We start from the raw sequence: 22,436 nt of genomic DNA on the forward strand, positions 1-22,436 counted from the left end.
TTTGTTGTTTATGAATGTTAAAATTGTTGGCTCTTGAAAGAATGATGAAAAAGGAGAAATGTTATTTGATAATCTAAAAAATCATAAAATTGATTCTTGAAGCAAGAAAAAGCAGTGAAAAGCAAAGGCTTGCAGAAAAAAAAAGAAAAAAAAAAGAGAAAAAAATAATAAAAAAAAAAGCAAGCAGAAAAAGCCAAGAGCTCTTTAAACCAAAAGGCAAGAGCAAAAAGCCAGTAACCCTTTAAACCAAAAGGCAAGGGTAAAAAGGATCCAAGGCTTTGAGCATCAGTGGATAGGAGGGCCCACAGGATAAAAATCGTGACCTAAGCGGCTAAACCAAGCTGTCCCTAACCATGTGCTTGTGGCATGAAGGTGCAAGTGAAAAGCTTGAGACTGAGCGGTTAAAGTCGTGATCCAAAGAAAAAAGAGTGTGCTTAAGAACCATGGACACCTCTAATTGGGGACTCTAGCCAAGCTGAGTCACAATTTGAAAAGGTTCACCCAGTTATGTGTCTGTGGCATTTATGTATCCGGTGGTAATACTGGAAAACAAAGTGCTTAGGGCCACGGCCAAGACTCATAAAGTAGCTGTGTTCAAGAATCAACATACTGAACTAGGAGAATCAATAACACTATCTGGATTCTAAGTTCCTATAGATGCCAACTATTCTGAACTTCAAAGGATAAAGTGAGATGCCAAAACTGTTCAGAGGCAAAAAGCTACAAGTTCCGCTCATCTAATTGGAGCTAAGTTTCATTGATATTTTGGAATTTATAGTATATTCTCTTCTTTTTATCCTATTTGATTTTCAGTTGCTTGGGGACAAGCAACAATTTAAGTTTGGTGTTGTGATGAGCGGATAATTTATACGCTTTTTGGCATTGTTTTTAGGTAGTTTTTAGTATGATTTAGTTAGTTTTTACTATGTTTTTGTTAGTTTTTATGCAAAAATCACATTTTTAGACTTTACTATGAGTTTGTGTGTTTTTCTGTGATTTCAGATATTTTCTGGCTGAAATTGAGGGACCTGAGCAAAAATCTGATTCAGAGGTTGAAAAAGGACTGCAGATGCTGTTGGATTCTGACCTCCCAGCACTCGAAATGTATTTTCTGGAGCTACAGAAGCCCAATTGGCACTCTCTCAATTGCGTTGGAAAGTCGACATCCAGTGCTTTCCAGCAATATATAATAGTCCATACTTTGTCTAAGCTTTGACAACGCAAATTGGCGTTTAATGCCAAGTCTTTACCCTATTCTGACGTTAAACGCCAGAAACAGGTTGCAAACCAAAGTTAAACGTCAGAAACAGGCTACAACCTGGCGTTTAACTCCAAAAAAAGTCTCTACACATGGAAGCTTCAATGCTCAACCCAAGTACACACCAAGTGGGCCCCAGAAGTGGATTTCTGCACTATCTATCTTAGTCTACTTAATTTCTGTAAACCTAGGTCACTAGCTTAGTATAAAAACTACTTTTAGAGATTTATTTTGCACCTCATGACATTTTTACACTTCACATTGTATTTCTGATGGCATGAGTCTCTAAACCCCATGATTGGGGGTGAGGAGCTCTGCTGTGTTTCGATGAATTAATGCGATTACTACTGTTTTTTCATTCAATCACGCTTGTTTTTATTCTAAGATATTCACTTGCACTTCACCCTGATGAATGTGATGATCCATGACACTCATCTGTGACAACCACCTCCGTTCTATCTGCACTAGCTTGAGTGTGTATCTCTTAGCCTCCTGGTTCATGATCAGAGTCTTCGTGGTATAGGCTAGAATTATTGGCGGCCATTCCTGAGATCCGGAAAGTCTAAACCTTGTCTGTGGTATTCTGAGTAGAATCTGGAAATGGATGACTGTCACGAGCTTCAAACTCGCGAATGTTAGGTATAGTGACAGACGCAAAAGAATCAACGGATTCTATTCCAACATGAGTGAGAACCGACAGATGATTAGCCGTGCGGTGACAGCGCATTTGGTCCATTTTCACTAAGAGGATGGATGGTAGCCATTGACAACGGTGATCCACCAACATACAGCTTGCCATGGAAGGAGACCTGCGTGGGTGAAGAAGAAGACAGTAGGAAAGCAGAGATTCAGAAGACAAAGCATCTCCAAAACCTCAATCTGTTCTCCATTACTGCATAACAAGTATTATTTATTTCATGTTCTTTTACTTTTTATAATTAAAACTAAGAATCATTACTGATATCCTGACTAAGAATTACAAGATAACCATAGCTTGCTTCAAGCCGACAATCTCCGTGGGATCGACCCTTACTCACGTAAGGTATTACTTGGACGACCCAGTGCACTTGCTAGTTAGTTGTGCGGAATTGCAAAAGTGTGATTGTAATTTCGTGCACCAGGAATCTTTCCTTGAGAAGCAAATTTGCCACTTCTAATTCATGAAACACTCCAAATATTCTTCATACTCATTTGGCAATTTGACTTGTGAAAACACACAAGTCCCAACAAAGATTTGGGGCAAGTGAAAAATATTACCTTGTGGAAGTTAAGGTTGTCATAAAAAAGAACCATGATGCCAAGCTTGGTCTTATTCCTCATCCAAGTAATAGTAATCCGGCAAACTGGTAACAAGATAATAGCCATGTTTAATTTAAGTGTCTCAGCTGCACCTTTGGCCATGCATGCACAATACCCCATAACATGATATACATCTTTTCTCCTTCTATAGTGTATGAATTTGTAGGCAAATAAACCTAACATCACACAAATCCGCAGTGCCATAACCCAAGTTCTTTGCTAGTTGTCATGTATGAAGTACTTGGTATTTGTATAGCACCTCCTAACAACATTGTCTTCATATGTAGGCTTCAGTTTCAAGCTTAGCATTTGGCTTAGGTACTTGCTATCACTTCTTGTAGAATGACTTGGTCCATGCAATAAGAGCATCTCTAGGCTATCCAGCTGATGAAGCAGTAATAATAATCACCAATTGGCCAAATAAATGAAATTAACATGAGTAATATGGAGTTTTTGTTTTTCTTTTCAAATAAATTTCTAGTCACTTCTAGAGTTAGCTATTTATGATTTTGGTCTATGTCAAATTTTTCTTATGGATTTGATCTAATTTCCTAAATACAAGTGAAATCAGTCCCTCTCATCATCTTAAATATAAATCAACTTCATACTTATGAGTTATGATTTGAAATATAAGTACTTATCTGTATGTGAAACTGTAATAGTGACTAATTTTACTTAATTTTGATAAGTTTTATACCAAAACAATCTGAAATAGGATGATGTAAATACAATAATAAATCCTATCTCTTCAGGGTCTAGTTCTTCCATGATCAAAGCTACATATTCTTTAACATGCTGTTGTATGTTTGAGAGTTTGTTTGTTGTGGCACTAAGGCAGATGATCTAAAAACAGAATTTATCATTTGTGATCAAGAAAACTCCTATTCTCATGGGAACAAAATGCAAAGCTAGGAAAGGAAAAAAGGTTGCCAATAAAAACTACTTCACTATCTTCATTCTAATTTTTCTGTTGATGAATTTAAAAAGAAAATTCATATAAACCTCTTTAATTTCTTCCTCGGTGATTCTTCCATCTGCATCTTTATCAACCCTGCATTATTCCAAATGCAGGTTAACATACTTAATGGTGGAAATTAAAGAAAATACCATCCAATTTCTTTTTCTAGTTCTAAAATTAAGTAAAGAGGTAATGAATTAGTTACATGTCAAAGACGGTTCTGAGACTGGAATCATAACTCTGGTCAGAAATCTGGTCCCAAAAGTCCTTCAATTGAGCCTTGTTAATTAAATCCCCATGAATATCCCTCCTCCTAGCCAACAAATCAAAAAGTATACCAGCATGCCTCAGATTCCTTGCTCATCCCCACATACAAACAACTCAACAAATTCGAACCATAGTTATCCAAACACTTCCTCCTGAAAACTGACATCAAGAACTCGATCTGCTTCATCCAGGACAAGGAACTGCATATAATATGAAGGTAAAGAAATGCATAACATTTAGACATACACAATGTAGTTCCACATATATATATATATATATATATATATATATATATATATATATATATATATATATATATATATATATATAACCTATGTCCTACCTTCCAAGCTTCTGGGACACAGTTCTACACTACATGCCTTCCAAACCTCCATTGAAAATCACAGCATCATTAACAGTAAACCAGAACCATAACAACATCAACATCAAAACCTCATTATCCATTAACAAAACAAAAACATCACGATCATTAATACATAGATTAAAATAAATCCACTGAAAGTTGCTTCCTAGAAATTTCCTGACTTTTAAACCCTCCTATAATTTAAAAATTGCAATTGAATTCTTCAAATTAAACATTTTTTAAGCAAGTCACTCCTCACAAACAGTACTCATAGTTTGAGAAATTATCGTTAGACATTGTGAAAAATCACATAATTTTAGACTATACAAACACGAAAGAGTTGAACCTAGTTATTACCTTAGTTCAAGCAAAAACTAGAGGAATATCAGGATTCTCGAGCAAGGCCTTGATCCTCCCCGGCGTGGCAATAACGATGTGGGGCCTGGCAGCAAGCTCCTTGGTTTGCCGAAGCATGTCCATGCCGCTGACAACCACTGCAATGCGGAGGTGGAGGCAGGAACCGAAGGCGCGGAACTGCTCTGCTAGCTGGAATGCTAGTTCCCTAGTGGACGTCACCACCAACGTGAACACACCGAATGGGTGCTCTGACAGGCGGTGGAGGATCGGGAGGGAGAAAGCGGTGGTCTTGCCGTTGCTAATTTCATCGATGCCGGGCACATGGCGGCCCTCCAGCACGCGTGGGATGCAGCGCGACTGAACACATCGGGGACGCTTCAAACAGGACAAGAGAGCAAACATTGGCGAACGAGCTGGGGATCGAGGGCCCTCGAGAATGACGAACCATGAGGATTGCGAACGACCACGATGAACCTAGTGCCGATCTTGAGCGCGACGAGCAGCGACGGTGAGATTGATGGCGGTGCGATGGGGCTAGGGTTTTCACATCTTTTCAAGGGAGAGCTGCAAAGATGGACGGACGACGGTAGAAGCGCGACTAAGGGAGACGAGCAGACACGTGAGACGGTGACAGTGGCGCAAGACGACGGAGGGCACAACGACGGGGAGATTGGAGAAGCGGCTAGGGTTTTGTTATTTGGTGCTTTGGTAGGTGAGAAAGAATGACCGAATGAGAGAGACAGAGAGTGCAAAGCTTTGATGAAGAAAAGGAAACAAAATAAAATTTCACTAAGTGTCCTATGGGTATTTGGCGTTTTTACATTAGGCAACGCTTTTAAAGCGCACCCAAATCATAACAAATATGTTACTCTTCAAAAGCGCTCCCTTTGGTATGAAAAGTGTACCCATAGATATTAACATAAGGCTACGCTTTATAAGTGACTTTTATTGTATCTAAGGCTAAACTTTTTAAATGATGCCATAATTGTGTTTTCTATTCTCTTATAAAAGGTGAACATGGAGAAAAGCGTAGCCTATTACTTTTCAAATTTGGCTTAAAAAAAGTGTGGCTGAATGGATGTTTTTCTTGTAGTGTAGCCAAAGCGATGAGAATTCATGGTAATAAGAGAAGACAAAAACAAAACTAACAAGAAACAAAGAAAACAAAGTCCTACAACTAGCAAAAGCCAACAAATAAACCAAAAATCAAGCTATTCACAATATATACAATAGCCAATAACATAGCACCATTGCTATCCCCGGCAACGGCGCCATTTTGATGATGATATTTGCTCGATGGTCTAGATTTTCTTCTTATAGAAAAGAATTACTTCGTTGCAAGTATAGTTCTAAACCAACAAACAATTCTCACATCAAAAAATTTGGTTGTCACATGTACAAACCCCAAATAGGAATTAACCGAAGTATTTAGACTCCGGGTCGTCTCACGAGGATAGCAGTGAAGTGGTCAATTATTGGCTCTGAGAATGCAAGGGGGTTTGATTAATAAGAGGGCAAGAAATTAAATGAGCAATAATTTAAATGACAAAACGCGTAAATCAAGCATGTAATTAAGGGAAGCAAGATAACGGACTCTTGGCTGAGACTTAGGTAATTGAGATCACTATCCTTGTCAACAATTCAAATATTGATAATTATGAGGAACCGAGCTCATTAGGTCTACTCACTAAAGTCTTAAGTACGTAATGTCTACTCCTAGGCTTAGAGCACGTCAAATGTCTTGATCAACATCAATCCATAAGTCCCAACCTAGCTACTAATTGACTTAGTAGTAGGCTAGAGTCAATGGTTATCAAATTGATCCCCAAGGATTCTAGAATTACCAATTCAATGAAGCCCAAGGACTCAAGATCACTCAATCCCCTTAGCCTAAGCCAAGGATCAAGAAAACTACTCAAAAACTATAGGAAGCATTATATCAAACACCTAATGTGCAATAAAAGTAAACATCACAAAATGCTAAAATTAAAGAGACCCATAACTTTCATAAGTGAGAAATCAATAATAGCAAGCAAGATTAACATAAAAGAAACATAGAAACATGAAATTTCATTAAAAAGAAATTAGATCTAACAATGTTCATCAACATACAAGAGAGCAAAATGAGAAATTGACTTTACAACTAAGGAAATCAAGATGTAGAATTGAGAAATTGTAAAAGAAACAAGATGAAATCAAGTAATTAATTCAAGATCCAAGACAATTTAACCTAATCCTAACCTACTTTTAGAGAGAAGAGGGAGCTTGGACTAACTAAAGGCTCATGTTGACTAACTAATTATCCCCCCTTTGCTTGGACTTCAATTCTGCATGAAATACACTTAGAAACAAGTTGGAATTGGGCCTGGGTAGCCCAGAAATCGCCCCCAGCGTTTTGTCTTTAAGTGGGTCACGTGCTAGTATCGGCGCGTACGCGCCATGTGCGCGTGCGCGTCGATTGGCTGTTTCTTTACCCACGCATACGCGGCATGTACGCGTGCGCGTCCTTATGCGAAATCACTTCGGCATGTGCGCGCCTTGTATGCGTGCGCGCCCATTAATGCATTCCCAATTCTTGTTTCTTCATGCATTCTCCACTTTGTATGTTTTTCTCCTCGTTTCTTCCATCCAATACTTGCCTTATGAACCTGAAATCACTTAACAAACACATCAAGGCATCGAATGGAATTAAAGTGAATTAAAATCACCAATTTAAGGGCCTAAAAAGCATATTTTCACACTTAAGCACAATTCAAGGGAGAATTACAAAACCATGCTATTTCATTGAATAAATGTGGGAAAAGGTGATAAAATCCCCTAAAATAAGCACAAGATAAATCCCGAAATCGGAGTTTATCAACCAGCCAAACCGGTCAAATCTGGTGAAATCGGGCCAGACCGAACCGCTCGGTGCAGTTGAAGATAAATCTACGACACACCACAGTTCTGCAAGTCCACCATGCTCATTAGCCCATGATTCAACAAGGACAATCTTACCACCAAGTTGGCAATGCTTCTTACCAACACATATACAAATTATAATACATATAGCAATCTTTTATTTTACTTATATTAAATTTATTTTAATTTTAAAGTCACTCATTTTTAAATTAATTATATTTTATTTAACTATAAATTTTATTAAATATATGTAAACTAAAAAGATAAACAAAAAAAATTTATTAATCACAATTAATTTTTTCTTTTCATGATTATATGATATCTATTAATATTATTTTTTCAATAAATACTTATAGTATATAATAATAGGTAAAAACTCACATGCAATTGTCTTCATATGAAGTTGATAGTTGAAAATCGTTAGATAATATTTAGTCAAACTTCTCAAATCATCTAACTATTCGTAAATATCAACTTCACATGAAAATAACTGTATGTGAGTTTTTACCTGTTAAAATATAATAATACAATAAATATAAACTCATTAATAAAGTATTAAAATTTAAAAATGATAATTATTTTTATAAAAACAAAATAAAAATACTTATAATAAAGAAAAAATAATTAAAATTTATATAATTATTTAATTATACCTGGTTAATCGGTTTGACTAGTGACTTACCGGTTGAACCAGTAATTTAGTGACTTAGTAACCTAACCGGTTCGATCACCGGTTTAATTTTGACAACTATGATGTAGATTCATCCTCTTCCAAGTAAATTTTGCAGTATTATGTATTTTTCTTCCTTTTTGTTTGATATTTTTTTATTTTTATTTTTGTTAACAGAGTCAAATAAGAAGAAACTTGAGAAAATTCTATTGCGAAAATTTTGGATTAGACAATGCCATCAATATGATAAAAATTCTACGATAACTATAACAATAACGACAATACGTAGAAGAAGAAGACGACGATGACTATAACCATGATGATGATGAAGATGAAGGAGGAGAAGGAGAGAAAGGAAGAAGAAGAAAATCTGATGAAATAAATAAAAGAGAGGGAGGAGATGGTGGTGACCACGATAATAATAGAGAAAAATAACGAAAAAGAAGAAGAAGAAGACGAAGAAGAAGAAAAAGAAGAAGAAGAAAAGAAATGTCTAGTAGAGAGGCATGAGTATCAATACTTATTAGCCTTATTTAGTTAAATGACTTGTATTTAATGATTAATTCTATAAAAAAAAAAGGGTCACTATCTTGTTATTAGCTTTACGCAAACCCCAAATTTAAAGAACGCTGCATGAAGCGGTCCATTAACTAAACGTGCCCTCTTTGAGTAGTTTCTCTGTAGCTACTCGCTACCCCGCTCCTCCTTCTCTTACTCCGCCATTTCCTGCTTCTTTCCGTCACTTTCCCGGGAAAATGTAACAAACACAAACACTGCTGGACTCTCCTTGAACTGCATTCAGTCTGAAATCAACCCATTATTTAATAATAATAATAATAATAATAATAATAATAATAATAATAACCGTGAAAATCAATGAAAGGAAGACAGGTTACATTGTAGCAGAGGGGAAGAGGCAGAGAGAGACAGACAGAAAGTGAAGAAGCAATCAAGCAACAGTGAAGACTTGCATAGTATTTAAGGGAAATTAAAATCCCTGAAATTTTGGAAAAAAGGCAATAGGTTTTGTTATCCTTCGACGACCCGATCAACCGCTTTCTCTCTCTATCTTATCACTCTCTGACAGTGCATCGTTCTCTGGTACTCTCTCTCTCTCTCTCTCTCTCTCTGAGCGCGCGTGTGTAAATTTTGAATTTCTCCTTGTTTTGCTGAATTTGACTAGGGTTTTAATTGCATTTTCCGTTGGCAATTGACGTCAATGTAGGATTGCATTTCTAGGTTTATGTTTCGGTTCATGTTCAGATGTTGTTATTCGATTGATTTTTTATTTTTCAAATTCTTAATAGTCTTTCGCAGCCATGGCATTTGATCAAACCTCTGTTCCCTGCGATCTAAGATCACTAAATGTTACTCGAGCTGCGGCCGAAGAGCCACTCGTTCCTCCTGCTAGTAAACCGCTTCAAACTGCAGAATATTTCCCTCCAAATTCGGTTTGGGACCATGTTAGCTCTGGTGCGGTGCCGCTTGTCTACCCTGCGTCTGTCTCTGATGCTGGTTTGGTTAGAATAGCGTACGGAAATGTAACTTCGGCTATTGCTTCTCCTACCTGGTGTGTTCGTCCTGCTGTTCCGGTTCACCCCACTGTAAACCCCGCTGTTGGGCTTAATTATGGTTCAGGTTTTGCCAATCGGTTCATGGGAGCCAATGCCGTTGATCTTTTGGGTAGTGTGGTTGCGGCTTCCCATGGATATCCTATTAATTTGGGAAATTCGGTTTCTGGTAATGGCTTTGATAATGCCCTTCCTGGCAGCAGCAGGGTGGTTGGAAATGCTGTTCATCAGATAGGTGGTGCTGTTGTACCAGGCGGGATTGGTTTTGGTTCCTCTCTCAGAACTGATCAAGGCAGTAATGAGGGCATGAATGACTCAGTATCTGGGCAAAAAATGAAGCTATTGTGCAGCTATGGTGGTAAGATTTTGCCTAGACCCTGTGATGGAAAATTGAGGTATGTTGGGGGGCAAACAAGGATCATTAGTGTTAGGAGAGGCACGAGCTTCAATGAATTGGCACAAAAGATGACTGATACGTATGGGCAGCCTGTGGTTATCAAGTATCAGCTCCCTGATGAGGATCTTGATGCATTGGTTTCGGTTTCCTGCCCTGAGGATCTTGATAATATGATGGAGGAGTATGAAAAATTGATTGAAAGGTCTCCTGATGGCTCTGCTAAATTAAGGGTCTTTCTGTTTTCTGCTTCAGAACTTGATCCTTCTGGTGTGGTGCAGTTTGTAGACTTACAGGATAATGGGCAAAAATACGTTGAAGCTGTGAATGGAATAATAGATGGGATTAGTGGTAAACTGACAAGGAAAGAGAGTATTAAAAGTGCAGCTTCCACCCAGAATTCTGATTTGAGTGTGATAGAAGCTCTTGATGGCTCGATTGCTGGTCAAGCCGATGTCAGTCAAGTGCCTTCATCTGGCATGCCTGCGGGAAATGGAGCTGCTTCTCAGGATGCTACTTCAAACATGAAGGTTCCTGAAAGCATTGCATCAGTTTACTCAGATGCTTTTGTGATTCCATTGGACACTTCTGCAACTAATTCTGGTCCAATGCACAATCCACCTTTTCATAATGAGGTCGAATTAGAAAAGTCTGTGCCTGTTACTTTATGCCAGGAGGAATTTGGGTTGCAGCATCCTGTTAAGGAAGCTCCACCACCTGCACCTAATTTGCAAGCTTCGGACATTACTGTAACTAACTCTGGTCCAAATCACCGACCACCTTTCCATAATGAGTTGCAGTTTGAAAAGTCTGTGCCTGTTACTTTATCCCAGCAGCATATTGGGTTGCAGCAACCTGGAATGGAAAATCCTCTGCCTGCACTTTATATGCACCCTCTGATTGATCCTTTCCCAGAAGTTATGAACAATGCAGATTTTGTTCAGCTGCCTCGTCAGATGGGGTTCTCAAATCCTGAGCTTTTCAGCAAGGCTGGGTCCATATACTCCCAGCATCAATTACATGAAAATACTCATGGTCTTGTGACCCATCAAGTAGTCCCTGCTGTGCAAATGACAATGGCTCAATCATCTTCTCATGCAGGTGTACAATCAAATGCTATTCAACCACAACTATTGCTGCAGATGCAGCAAAATGTCTTGGATAAACATAGTGATGGAAATACGTCAGGTGTAAGGATTTTTCAGCTTCCTGCTGAACACAGGTACGGTGCATACCCAGGTCAAGTCCCTTCTGTCATAGTTGGAGGTAGTTACAGCTGGGTTCAGGCTCCTCCACCAGAGCATGTTGTTTTCCCTAATGTATTATTACCCCAACAAACATTAGTGAATCCCGAAAAAACCCAAAGATCAGAGGATTGTTATATGTGTCAGAAAAAGCTACCCCATGCACATTCAGATCCAGTGGTTCAGGATCAACATAATATTTGTGCAGGTCTGGCTCCTGATTCAAACCCAAGTTACCATAGTCTCCCTATGAATGACAATTCAAAAGCGCAGGCAACAAATAAAGTTGTAGTAACTACAGCAACACCAGAAGGCATGGTTGAGCAAGTAGTTGGGACCAGACCCATGATTGTTGGCAAGTCTGAGCTTGGAGCAATGCATTATAAAGAAGCAACTGTGCTGTCCTGTAATCTTGGGTCAGAGCCTGAAGGTGAGAGGCATTTCTCACAGAAGCCAGACAATTTGGATCACCAGAATACAATTGTCAAGGGAACAATTGTAGGAGCTGGTGAAAAACAGTTACTAAATGCTGGTCGCACAGGAACAGCACCACTGCCTTATCTAGATGATGTTGTCTGCCAACATGTGATTCCAGTAGAAAACTGGGCTAAAGAAGATGTAATTGTTAATAAACCTATTACTGCTGATATGCCTTTAGTTGGTTGCGCATCTGTTGAAACTTCTCAGTGTACAGTTCAAGAATCTGCAAAAGGTTATACCAATGAACTCACTAGCATTGTTTCAAAAGCAGATATTGTGGAGAATTGGATTGCAAAGGACCATCTCAAACCTGTTGATTTAAGGGTGGAACCCCTCAAGATAATCAATCCTGAAAGTTATGCAGACAAACCTGAAGTTCATGCAAGTTATGATAAAGTAGATCACAGTACTCAGTGTTCTGTAGAGAAGAAAGGGGCTTTGGATAACAACCTTAGTAGATCAAAGTTGGATGTCGACGCAAATCAAATTAATACGATGGATGTACTTCCTAGTTTTATTATGGAAGTTCCGTACGGTAATAATTCCAGGCCAGCAGATTATAATGAGGTTGCCCAACCCCATGTTCCGGGCATTCCTAATTCAAATCCTCAATCGAAAGAAGGTAATCACAAGGGTGATGTATTCTCATCTTCGACTTCACCATCTGTCAGGTTTGGAGATGCACAGGATTCTTCAAACTCACTTTTTAGCAATCAGGATCCATGGAATATACACGGCTCGTACTTTCCACCACCTAGACCTAAAAAAATTGCATTAGAGAAAGAACATTATTCTTATAAGGACCAGTTTGGTGAGAATCCAGGCAACAGTGCTGAACAGAATGTAGCAGCTCCATTGGATAATGGCCTGGCATTCAAACAGAATTTAGCTTTGGAAGATGCTCGATCTGCCAAGGGTATGTAAATTGTTATGTCCCACTATATATAAATTAGCCCTATTGATGATATATTATTTTGGAGCTTGTAGCACTAACTGAGTATGCTTTGGTTTCTTAATTCAAGGATCATCCCAGGACCAACAGCTTCAAGCAGTTGCTGAAGGCGTAGCTGCTTCTGTTCTGCACTCGAGCATTCCTTCAAATCCTGAATTGCATGCCAGAGATGTTTCCTTTCGTGGAGAGACAGAAGATGGATATGTTCAAAATAGTGAAATAGATGTACAGTGTAAAAGTACAGCACAGGTGACTTTGTTTATAGTTGCCTTGGAATTTCTATTTTTTTTAATCTTTTTTTTTTTTGGTTTTTTTGCTACTAGTACTGTGCTGCTACTACATCATTGATCTTTTACTGTTTAGGATGTAGAGAGCAAGCTTCCAGAGAAGGCAAATTTTGGTTTTCCAATTACAGATCTTGGAGCATTGCAGGTTGAATGCTGTGCTGTCAATATGTTTACTCTTTTGTGTTTTCATGCAGCCAGCTTGGCTAAGCTCAAAACCTCCTGATATGTTGCTAGGTTATAAAGAATTGTGACCTTGAAGAGCTGGTAGAATTGGGCTCTGGGACCTTTGGTACTGTATATCATGGAAAATGGAGGGGCACGGATGTTGCAATAAAGCGGATTAATGATCGGTGTTTCGCTGGAAAGCCTTCAGAGGAAGAGCGTTTGGTATGTTTACATTAGTAATTGTTCTGATTTCTGTTGTACCCCTGTTAACTAAACAATCTTAGTGTACCTTGTTCATGGTTATGCTACAAGCAGAGAGCTGACTTTTGGAATGAAGCAATCAAGCTAGCTGACTTGCACCATCCAAATGTGGTAGCTTTTTATGGTGTTGTGCTTGATGGTCCAGGAGGTTCTGTTGCTACAGTAACTGAGTATATGGTTAATGGCTCTCTTAGAAATGCCTTGCAGAAGAATGAGAGGTAGTGACTTTGCATATTTATAATTTATGTGCGCACTCTTTCTCGCTCGCTTGCCCATCTATTAGTTGATTTTCCTTGATTAGTATACGATCATTTCCAAAATGATAAATGTTCAATGCTACTATGATTTTATCAGGAATCTTGACAAGCGCAAGCGTCTTTTGATTGCTATGGACGTAGCTTTTGGTATGGAATACCTACACGGGAAAAACATAGTACACTTCGACTTGAAAAGTGACAACTTACTTGTGAATCTGCGAGATCCACACCGCCCAATATGCAAGGTTTGATTGTTTGATATTGATTTGGTTATTGTTGGTTTCATATTCTCTCATGTTGATATGTAGTAGGCATGTATTAGTTACTACAATATTTGCATTTGTGCAGGTAATGGTTAGTGCGGTAATTTCCATGTGTACCTGTGGTTTTTACCAATTCTATGTAATGCTGTGATCAGAATGTGTCATCCCGTAACCACTGCTCTGTATTTTTTGCAAAGTTTTAAGTCTAGGGTATGATAGAGTGATATGATGTTGGATTGCAGTGGCTTTGCTTGAAGGAGTTTGATGGAATAGATTGTGATTTTGCTACTAGAGTCTGATTTGCGGAGTTTTGATTTCTAAGAAAGGACGACATAAGGAGTGTGATACTTTATGTTGACTATGAGTATAATGATGACAGAAGACACATGACTGTGTGACGTTTTTAATTAGCTGCACCTATAGTGGGAAACTTGTTAGAGATCTACAGCTTTTTCCCTATAGAGAGTAGAGGAGTGACTTAAAACCAAAAAATAAAGGGCATTGATTTTAGGTTGTAGTATACGTCATAGATTTGAATATGCTAGCACAACCTTACTAAGATATCTGGATATAAACCATTATCTTTTTGTGTAGGTTTGGATTTGTGGATGAGAATATCTATTAGGTAATAGTTAGCATGCACCAATGATTTGTTTTGAATTTGGATATATAGTTTAAAATTATTGAAATAATTGTGAAGAGATATAACTTTGTATGCAGCTTAGCTGTTAGTTAATGATCATTCAAATTGTATTTGGTAACACAGTAATTTTGATACATAATTGCATGTCTTCTGTTCTTGTTATCCTCCTCATTTCATTTTTCTTTTTAAGCTTTGCAATCCAAGTTTGTCAAAATGAATATATTAAAACTGTGAAGACATTTAGTCGTGCAAAAGCATTATGCTGGGAATCTTGAACATCAGAGCAAAACTTGATGGATGAAGTTTAGGTATTTTGATGCTGCATTTGGAACATTTTGTGCCATTTTTAACAATTTGATCCCTCAGTGAAGTTAGGGTTAGGTAGTTAGCTTTCATTGCATACTAGATATAGGAGTGTTAAAAAAAACCAGTTTTAAATAAACCATCTTTTTCAAGTAAACTGAAACTACAGTTTTTTATAAAAACCAGTTTATTAGAAACCAGTTTTTATGGTTTAGTTTGGCTCTAAACCAAATAAAACTGGTTTCTACTCGTTTTTATGGTTGAGGAAAGTGGGAAAGTGGGAAACCACACCTTAAAAGCTAGCTGATAAGGGAGAAGAACCACTCTCCTTATATACAACATCAAGCATCCCATACTACTAGATGTAGGATTTTGAGCACCCCATAATACCCAAGTCCCTAACAGATTCAAAAGAGCTTCCAACATATTATTTTCATTTGTTTTTCTTCATCAATAAATCCTACAATTTCCATGATTTTAACCCTTCAAAAATACCTTTTCTCCCCTAAGCAATCAGTTTTTAGAGGTCGGAGGAAAACAAGAGAGCTCAATTTGATAGGAGTGTTTCTTTTGAATTGGTTTTGACAGTTTTTAATATTTTCTTAAGAGGATGCTTTAAAAAAAATATATATGGTTAAGAGGAATGGGGGAACTTTCACTATCAATAGAATGTGTGACTTTCTTGAATGTCAATATTCAGTTATTTGTTCTACTAATTTTGACTTAATTGTTGGCGTGTTATTTCATTGTTTGGGCAGTTCCAATGGTGAAATTCTTGAGGCAACGCCTGGTAGAAGCTGGGGCTCCTGTGAAAGAGAGAGAGTGGGTGGGAAGAGAGAGGGGGAGAGAGAGAGAGAGAGAAATGGGTTAAAACTTATTTAGCATATAAACCAGTTTAAACTAGTTTTTAAATTAAAATTGGTTTTATTTTTATAAATTGGTTTAAACTGATGCACTACATTATAAACTGGTTTAAACCAGTTTGCTATGTGAAAAAGCAGTTTGGTTCAGTTTCTAAACCATTTAACCATTTAAAATGGTTTATTGCAGTTCAGTTTATGAAAAAACTGAACTATGAACCCCCTAACTAGATGTAACATTGCCATTCAAAAACTTCTGACGTCCAGGTCACTCTACAACTTACCATTGGGTCAAGACTTTCCCTCATGAATGATATTAAAAATAAAGGCTGAAAAATGCAAAGAGGATTCAAGGTGGTTCTTCTGATGGTGGGTCTACATATATAGTATTGGAATCAAGTATATTTTATTCCTATAGTGCCAGGTTATTGATACCAATGAACATCTTCAAAAAGACAAAACAAATTGGATTAACTTTTTCCTTTCTCTGCACCGTATTCTTATAACGTTGTGCTCATTCTCATTTGTAATTATATTTGTTTCTTCATGATGATGGAAATCAATTGTCATTAGGTATATGATATTAATATTGATACACTGTTAATGTGCCAGAGTTTTACATTTCGAATGATATGGCATTGTATGTGAGACTTAGTTATGACAATTGGAGCCCTTGTGTTGATTTGACAATACTTGATTGCATATTAGTGTAAATGATTTTTCTACTGGTCATGCAATGATGGAATTAATCCTAAATTTATGGACAATGGCTTCATGGCAGTGGCAAATTAATACTTGGTCTTGCAAGTTCCATGTTCACATGTAGAACAACTGACACCATGTTTACTGAGATTTGGGATTGCTCCATTCTGCAACACTAAGTTCCATCTTTCTTAATAGTTTTTAGTGTCTATAGTACTTGCTTTCATCTTCAATGCAGCACTATTGGCCTGAGAATAGAATATAGAATATATGTTGTATTCACTAGCTTATTATTTATACTTTCCATCATGATACCAGGTTGGTGACCTTGGTCTATCAAAAGTGAAATGTCAGACCCTGATATCTGGGGGTGTGAGAGGAACTCTACCCTGGATGGCCCCAGAACTCTTGAATGGAAGTAGCAGCCTTGTCTCAGAGAAGGTATATGTTCTAAGTTGAACTATTTATGTATTTTGATACTTACTGAATATTCTATTCTCCTAACTAGTTTGCTGTTTTAATATTTGCTCTTTCAGGTTGATGTGTTTTCATTTGGTATTGTCCTGTGGGAACTTCTCACTGGAGAAGAGCCATATGCTGACTTGCACTATGGAGCTATCATAGGTAATCCAGTGGTTGAATCCATGCTTTAGTTTTGATTGGCCAGCTTTCAGTTATTGATTAGTGGGTTTGGAAAACATAATTCAGGGGGTATTGTGAGCAACACTTTAAGGCCTCCAGTTCCAGAAACCTGTGATCCGGAATGGCGATTACTGATGGAGCGGTGCTGGTCATCTGAGACATCAGAAAGACCAACCTTCACTGAGGTCGCCAATGAATTACGCCAGATGGCAGCCAAGGTCTCCCCCAAAGGACAAAATCAATAGCAACAACCTGGTTCATACCAGAGCCAAATGCAGAAATGATTTCTTACAATAGCAGCATGTTGAAATCCAGATTTGCATCTGATTTTCAGATCAGTCCATTGTGTAATATGTACAAGGTTTGTTAGCACTTAGTGTCAAATAGTACTTAGTGTAAGGCCTTTTAGCAGTACAGTACAGCACACTTAAACCTCAATGAGCTTTTTGTAATGTGCCGTTCTTCAGTCAAAAAAGAAAAGCGAAAGAAAAAATATTTTGAATTTTTTATTTTTTAATCTTTTTACAGTTCTTGGAAAAAATGATGGTGACAAAGAATATAGTAGTTTGAATGATATATGTTTTCAGATGAATGTTATGGTTGAGTGTTGGTGCTAATTCATCACAATCTTTAGGCGTTAACTCATTCCCTTCAACTCATCCTACTCTGTTGTTTATCATGTGGTGGGAGCCACCGACAGCTTAAGATGACACAACATACATGATACCCTACCTTCCAAGCCGGCTTTATCCAATCCATTCAGTGTAGATTAATATATCAAAATCATTGTATCATTTCTTATGTATGCTTAATCATATGATATTTAATACCACTTTCGTTTTCTTTCCCACCTCTTTTTAATTCTTATAATATTAATAGGATTATTAGGTCTTTGTGAGTGGCGGAGATGCTAATTGAATACCAATTGGCATGTACGTGATTGACACTCTAAGTGGCTTAGGCCTACTCCAGATAAGATTATTTCAATTAATTGTACTTCCACATTTTATTATTATCTTTTTTGGTTGCAGCTGTTTAATACAGCTGCAGCTTAATTTTCTGTGACATTTCCTTGGTTGCATCTATATATCTCTTTTCCTTATAATCATCACGTATATATTCTTTGCAAAAAACTAAAGCCCATAATTCCAGCCTCGAACATATTTTTCATATATTTGTTTTTCCTTTCAAAATATGGCTGCTTTTGAGGTAAGGCCATTGGTGGAACATGAGGAAGGATATTCCGAGGATCACCAAGAGCCTGGCAGCATGTGCGGTTCTGGATGCTTCCAGGTTTTCGAGTTGGGATGGTGGCAAAGCCACGGCGAAGGCAAAGGCTTGGCAGAGCAAAAGGGAGAGTCCTGGTTGAGAACCAGGTTGAGGAAGATGAAGGAGTTGTCAGAAGTGATTGCAGGTCCCAAGTGGAAGACATTCATTCGAAAGGTAAATGGTTACGGCAAGAAGCAGCAGAGGAACAGGTTTCAGTATGATGAACACAGTTATGCGCTGAACTTCAACAGTGGAGTTCCGAGTGAAGACGAAGATATGCCTCCCAGTTTCTCAGCAAGGTATAGCGCTCCTTTTGCAGTTGAACGTGGCCAAACCGAACAATGATTGGAGCAGACCCGAAGTTTTATTAGATTTTATCGGTTGAACTTGTTCATTTGTTAGTCTTTTCAGCGGTAGAGTTATTCTTAATTAGTTTATTGTGTAAAGACCATTCTTTTGCTCAAGATTCTTTGCTTTTCGCTTTTCTCTTTTCGCCTTACCAATTTTCCTTTAGTAGAATGAAAGCAAAAGAAACAGGACTAGTAGCAGCGTGTCCGGGTAATCAATTTACAGACTAATCCTGCTGAACAATTTAAAATTCTTAACGATTTTATTAATAATTTGACATTGTAACATAAAAAAATATTTGTAGTAAGATATAAGACTAGTGTCCATCGATAAGTAAGAACTAGTTTAATGACCTGTGAGTTGCACGGAATAGCTGAATAAAAAATTTACGATCGAATATTAATACAGAGGAAAACTCAAAGACCTATTAATTACAACTTAATCTAAATAAAACATGTAATATTAATGATATGTTTGTAGATTAAAGATATGTATGTTAGGTTTAAACAATATGTATTACATCAACATGTAATCAAAATATACTTGTTTATTATAGACATTAAGCGCCACAAATTAAATATGACCCAAACAAATGAATATTGTAAGACTCCAAATTTTAAAAAATTTAATAATATGTTATGTTTGATTTATTATATTTATTTAAAAATATATTTTTAGTGATTTTTTTATATTAATTGAATATTTTTCTGTTTATGATTTAAAGCTTTTGTATTTGAAAAGTAATGAGATTTTTTTATGCTTTAATTTGAATATTTTGATTTCGAACTTTATTTTATGACTTTAAAGGAAATTAATTTGATTTTCTCTAATTCTTGGATTAGGGTATTTATTTAAAAATAATTTGCAATTTGATGAATAAATAGTATTTTTGCTAAAGATAATTTTTCGGATTAAAATTAGTTTTCAATTACTATATTACCCTGATTTTTTTATTAAAAATACCTATCCTTATCCCTTTTGATTCAAAAAGAATACCCCCCACACACACAGAGCTTTTTTCCCATTCGCCCATGAAAGAAAGAGAGAATCGAGAGAGCAGAGGAAGGAAGCTAAGGGAGAAGAGAGATCGGGAAGAGAGAGAAAACCGTGTAACACCCTATCACACTAAACTTCACCTATAGCTATGAAGCAAAGGCGATAAAGCATCATGACAGTTCTAAAACTCCATATAATAGTATATAATCAAGAAATAGTATAACTAGAATCTCGATCAAAGGAATAAAGGATCAAAGGCTCATAGAAATAGAGATACAGAGTGCGAAGCATTCACACACGATAACTAAATGCGTAGGCAAGATAAGAACAGAACATATAAATATACAACCTTGCATTATAGCTCTAGGATACAACGTAGTAGCTAATAGACAAACAAAGTAATTATATATATGATATACAAAAGGTACTAGGCACAGCCTGCGGAATTTAGGCTAACTAGTCAAGAAATACAACAGAGTTTTATAAGAGGCTTACTTCCTATCTCTCAAGGTTTAAAAAGCAAAAGCCTCTAAGATATAACTGTGATATACAAAAAACGAGAGAAAAACTACAACAAAAGTAAAGCAGAATAAAACAAAAGAGAAGCCATCCTCCGCTCTGTCACCATCTGCGACCTCACCGAGGTGGGTTGCGACCTGCATATGAAAAACAACAACAATATATGGTATGAGAACCGGAGGTTCTTAGTATGATAACAATGCCCAATAGATAAGATATAAGGTTCTAGGACACCAAAGGCAATCCTAGAACTTCACATCGATACAGATATTCAAACTTAATGAGATAAATATAAATGAAACCATAAATAGGGTGAACTAACTTAAGGAATTTCTAACTAGAACTAGTCACCGCTGTCTCACAGCCTTCACCGACCTATCCTCCATGCGATCCCATTGCCACCGCCTACCAAGCCTCCTCAATCCCAGCAGAAAACACAAGTAATGCAAACAAGTAAAGCACAAGTAGTATTCATATATAGCAAGTAAAACAAATAGCAAGTAGACATATGATTCATTTAGGCATAACTAAAGTAATCAAAGAAAGCAAGTATGTAAAAGATGCATATGATGAATGTCTATCCTATTTGTCTCGTGATATCACTTGTCGGTTCAACTGCCAACACGACACAACCTTTCGGATGTAGACTTTCTTGCCACGTCTTTGAGATATAGTGCCCGGCTCATTTTTTGGCACTTCCTGGTGTATAATGTCCAACACTTTTTCTTGTGCCCCATATATATATTGCTCGACCCACTCTTTTGGGTTATAGTACCCGAGTTCACTCTTATGGCAAGAGAGGTTATGATAGCACGAGACTGCCGCAGTCCTCACATCTGAACGTAGGTGGAAGACTGTCACCGCCCCTACATTGGCACCGCTATCTCGACAAGCGGGATTAACCATCGTCCTTGCCAGGTGCATAGCGACTTGCCAAATCTCAGCATATCAATAGTATATAAATCAGTCATAGTGATCACTGCTCATAGCACAAGTCCATGGATTCTCATATCATTAATCTCATCAACCATAATCATCTAATTCCCAAGTTTCCAAACTCATCATCGATCCTCAATTTCACAAGTTCATCATCAATATAGTACTCTGCCAATTCACTCAACTGGTCCATCCACGGTACTTTAGAAATCTAAGTCTCTGTCTTCTAAACTCATAACAGAAAAATCTCATTCTTAAGTCATTTAACTCATCCTCAATGAACTCAAAGTCTAATTACTAGTTAGGAGTCTTAAACAACACTTAAAGAAGTTTAGAAAGTTAGAGAATGAGTTAAAATTGTAAGAAAACAAATTTTCAGCAAAACAGGAGTTTCGCGTACGCAAGCCCCCTGTCTGCGTACGCATATGTGTTATTTGGCCAAGATAACATACACAAGCAACGTCCACACACGTGAGCACTGAAAACAACAAAGGAGACTCGCGTTGCGTACGCATGCCCTGATAGACTTAGAAAATTTTCAAAAGCTGCAGAATTCAGATTTTTGTACCGAACTTCAAATGCACATAACTTTTTCGTTTTAAAACATTTTTCATCTGTTCTTCGAACGTCTTAAAGCTCTCGGACCCAACTTTTAATTAATTAAATTTCATCAGAAACAAAAGTCCGGAGACCAAGTTATACCTCGTCAAATTTTTCAGAAATAAGGTTTTACCAAAATTGGCAAAACACTCAATTCACCATCAAACCAACCATTCTCAAAATCATATATAAGTGGTCCCCAATTATCTTTCAAACATTTGAAAACCTAGACCATACACTTTCCACTATATCCATTCATTCATAATTTCCAAATTCAACCTACATAATACTGATGAATCCATATTTGACGATAAATGTCGGTTTGATTTGAGTAGATTTCATCATATAAACCCACATTTATTTACCTAAATAGCATGCTTTTGTGTTCTCTCCCTAAATTATGTCTAATTGTGAAAACATGCTATTTTGTGCTTAATTTAATTAATTTTATTCAACTTTCATTCCATTCGATACCTTGATATTTTTTATGAGTGATTTCAGGGATAATAGGTAGGAATGGCTTGACATGAGTGGAAGAGAAGCATGCAATTGGGAGAAAACATGAAGAAAACAAAGGAGAAAAGTATTTCAGAGTGTGCCTACGCACAAGGGTCAAAATCAGCACCTCTATCCACGCACAACTCTATGCGTACGCACAGAATGGGAATTA

General features: G+C 37.2%; 2 protein-coding genes across 3 annotated transcripts; both read left to right on the forward strand.

Moving 5' to 3' along the window:
• Positions 1–8,696: 8,696 nt before the first annotated feature.
• Positions 8,697–18,853, forward strand: LOC112732322 (RAF-like serine/threonine-protein kinase PRAF). Of its 2 annotated transcripts, none has more exons than XM_025781001.2 (10): positions 8,697–9,175; positions 9,392–12,679; positions 12,786–12,964; positions 13,079–13,147; positions 13,237–13,389; positions 13,483–13,646; positions 13,783–13,930; positions 16,775–16,897; positions 16,993–17,080; positions 17,165–18,853. In XM_025781001.2, the coding sequence occupies exons 2-10, from the start codon at positions 9,394–9,396 to the stop codon at positions 17,341–17,343; spliced, it is 4,389 nt and encodes a 1,462-aa protein (XP_025636786.1). In that variant the 5' UTR covers positions 8,697–9,175; positions 9,392–9,393; the 3' UTR covers positions 17,344–18,853. The 2 variants fall into 2 exon arrangements, with proteins under 2 accessions (XP_025636786.1, XP_025636785.1); XM_025781000.2 differs by having other exon boundaries at positions 8,699–9,175; positions 9,382–12,679.
• LOC112732323 (uncharacterized) lies at positions 18,293–18,712 on the forward strand. Its single transcript, XM_025781005.2, has one exon. It carries the CDS (start codon positions 18,293–18,295, stop codon positions 18,710–18,712), a length of 420 nt encoding a protein of 139 aa, XP_025636790.1.
• Positions 18,854–22,436: the final 3,583 nt, after the last annotated feature.

This window comes from Arachis hypogaea, chromosome 13 (assembly GCF_003086295.3).
Source record: "Arachis hypogaea cultivar Tifrunner chromosome 13, arahy.Tifrunner.gnm2.J5K5, whole genome shotgun sequence".
NCBI lineage: Eukaryota > Viridiplantae > Streptophyta > Magnoliopsida > Fabales > Fabaceae > Arachis > Arachis hypogaea.

Coding starts and splice junctions, on each gene's coding strand:
- LOC112732322 (XM_025781001.2), top strand. CDS start 9,394: ATGGCATTTGATCAAACCTCTGTTCCCTGCGATCTAAGATCACTAAAT. Junction 13,390..13,482: donor CTTCAGAGGAAGAGCGTTTG/GTATGTTTACAT, acceptor TGCTACAAGCAG/AGAGCTGACTTTTGGAATGA. Junction 13,647..13,782: donor GCCTTGCAGAAGAATGAGAG/GTAGTGACTTTG, acceptor TGATTTTATCAG/GAATCTTGACAAGCGCAAGC.
- LOC112732323 (XM_025781005.2), top strand. CDS start 18,293: ATGGCTGCTTTTGAGGTAAGGCCATTGGTGGAACATGAGGAAGGATAT.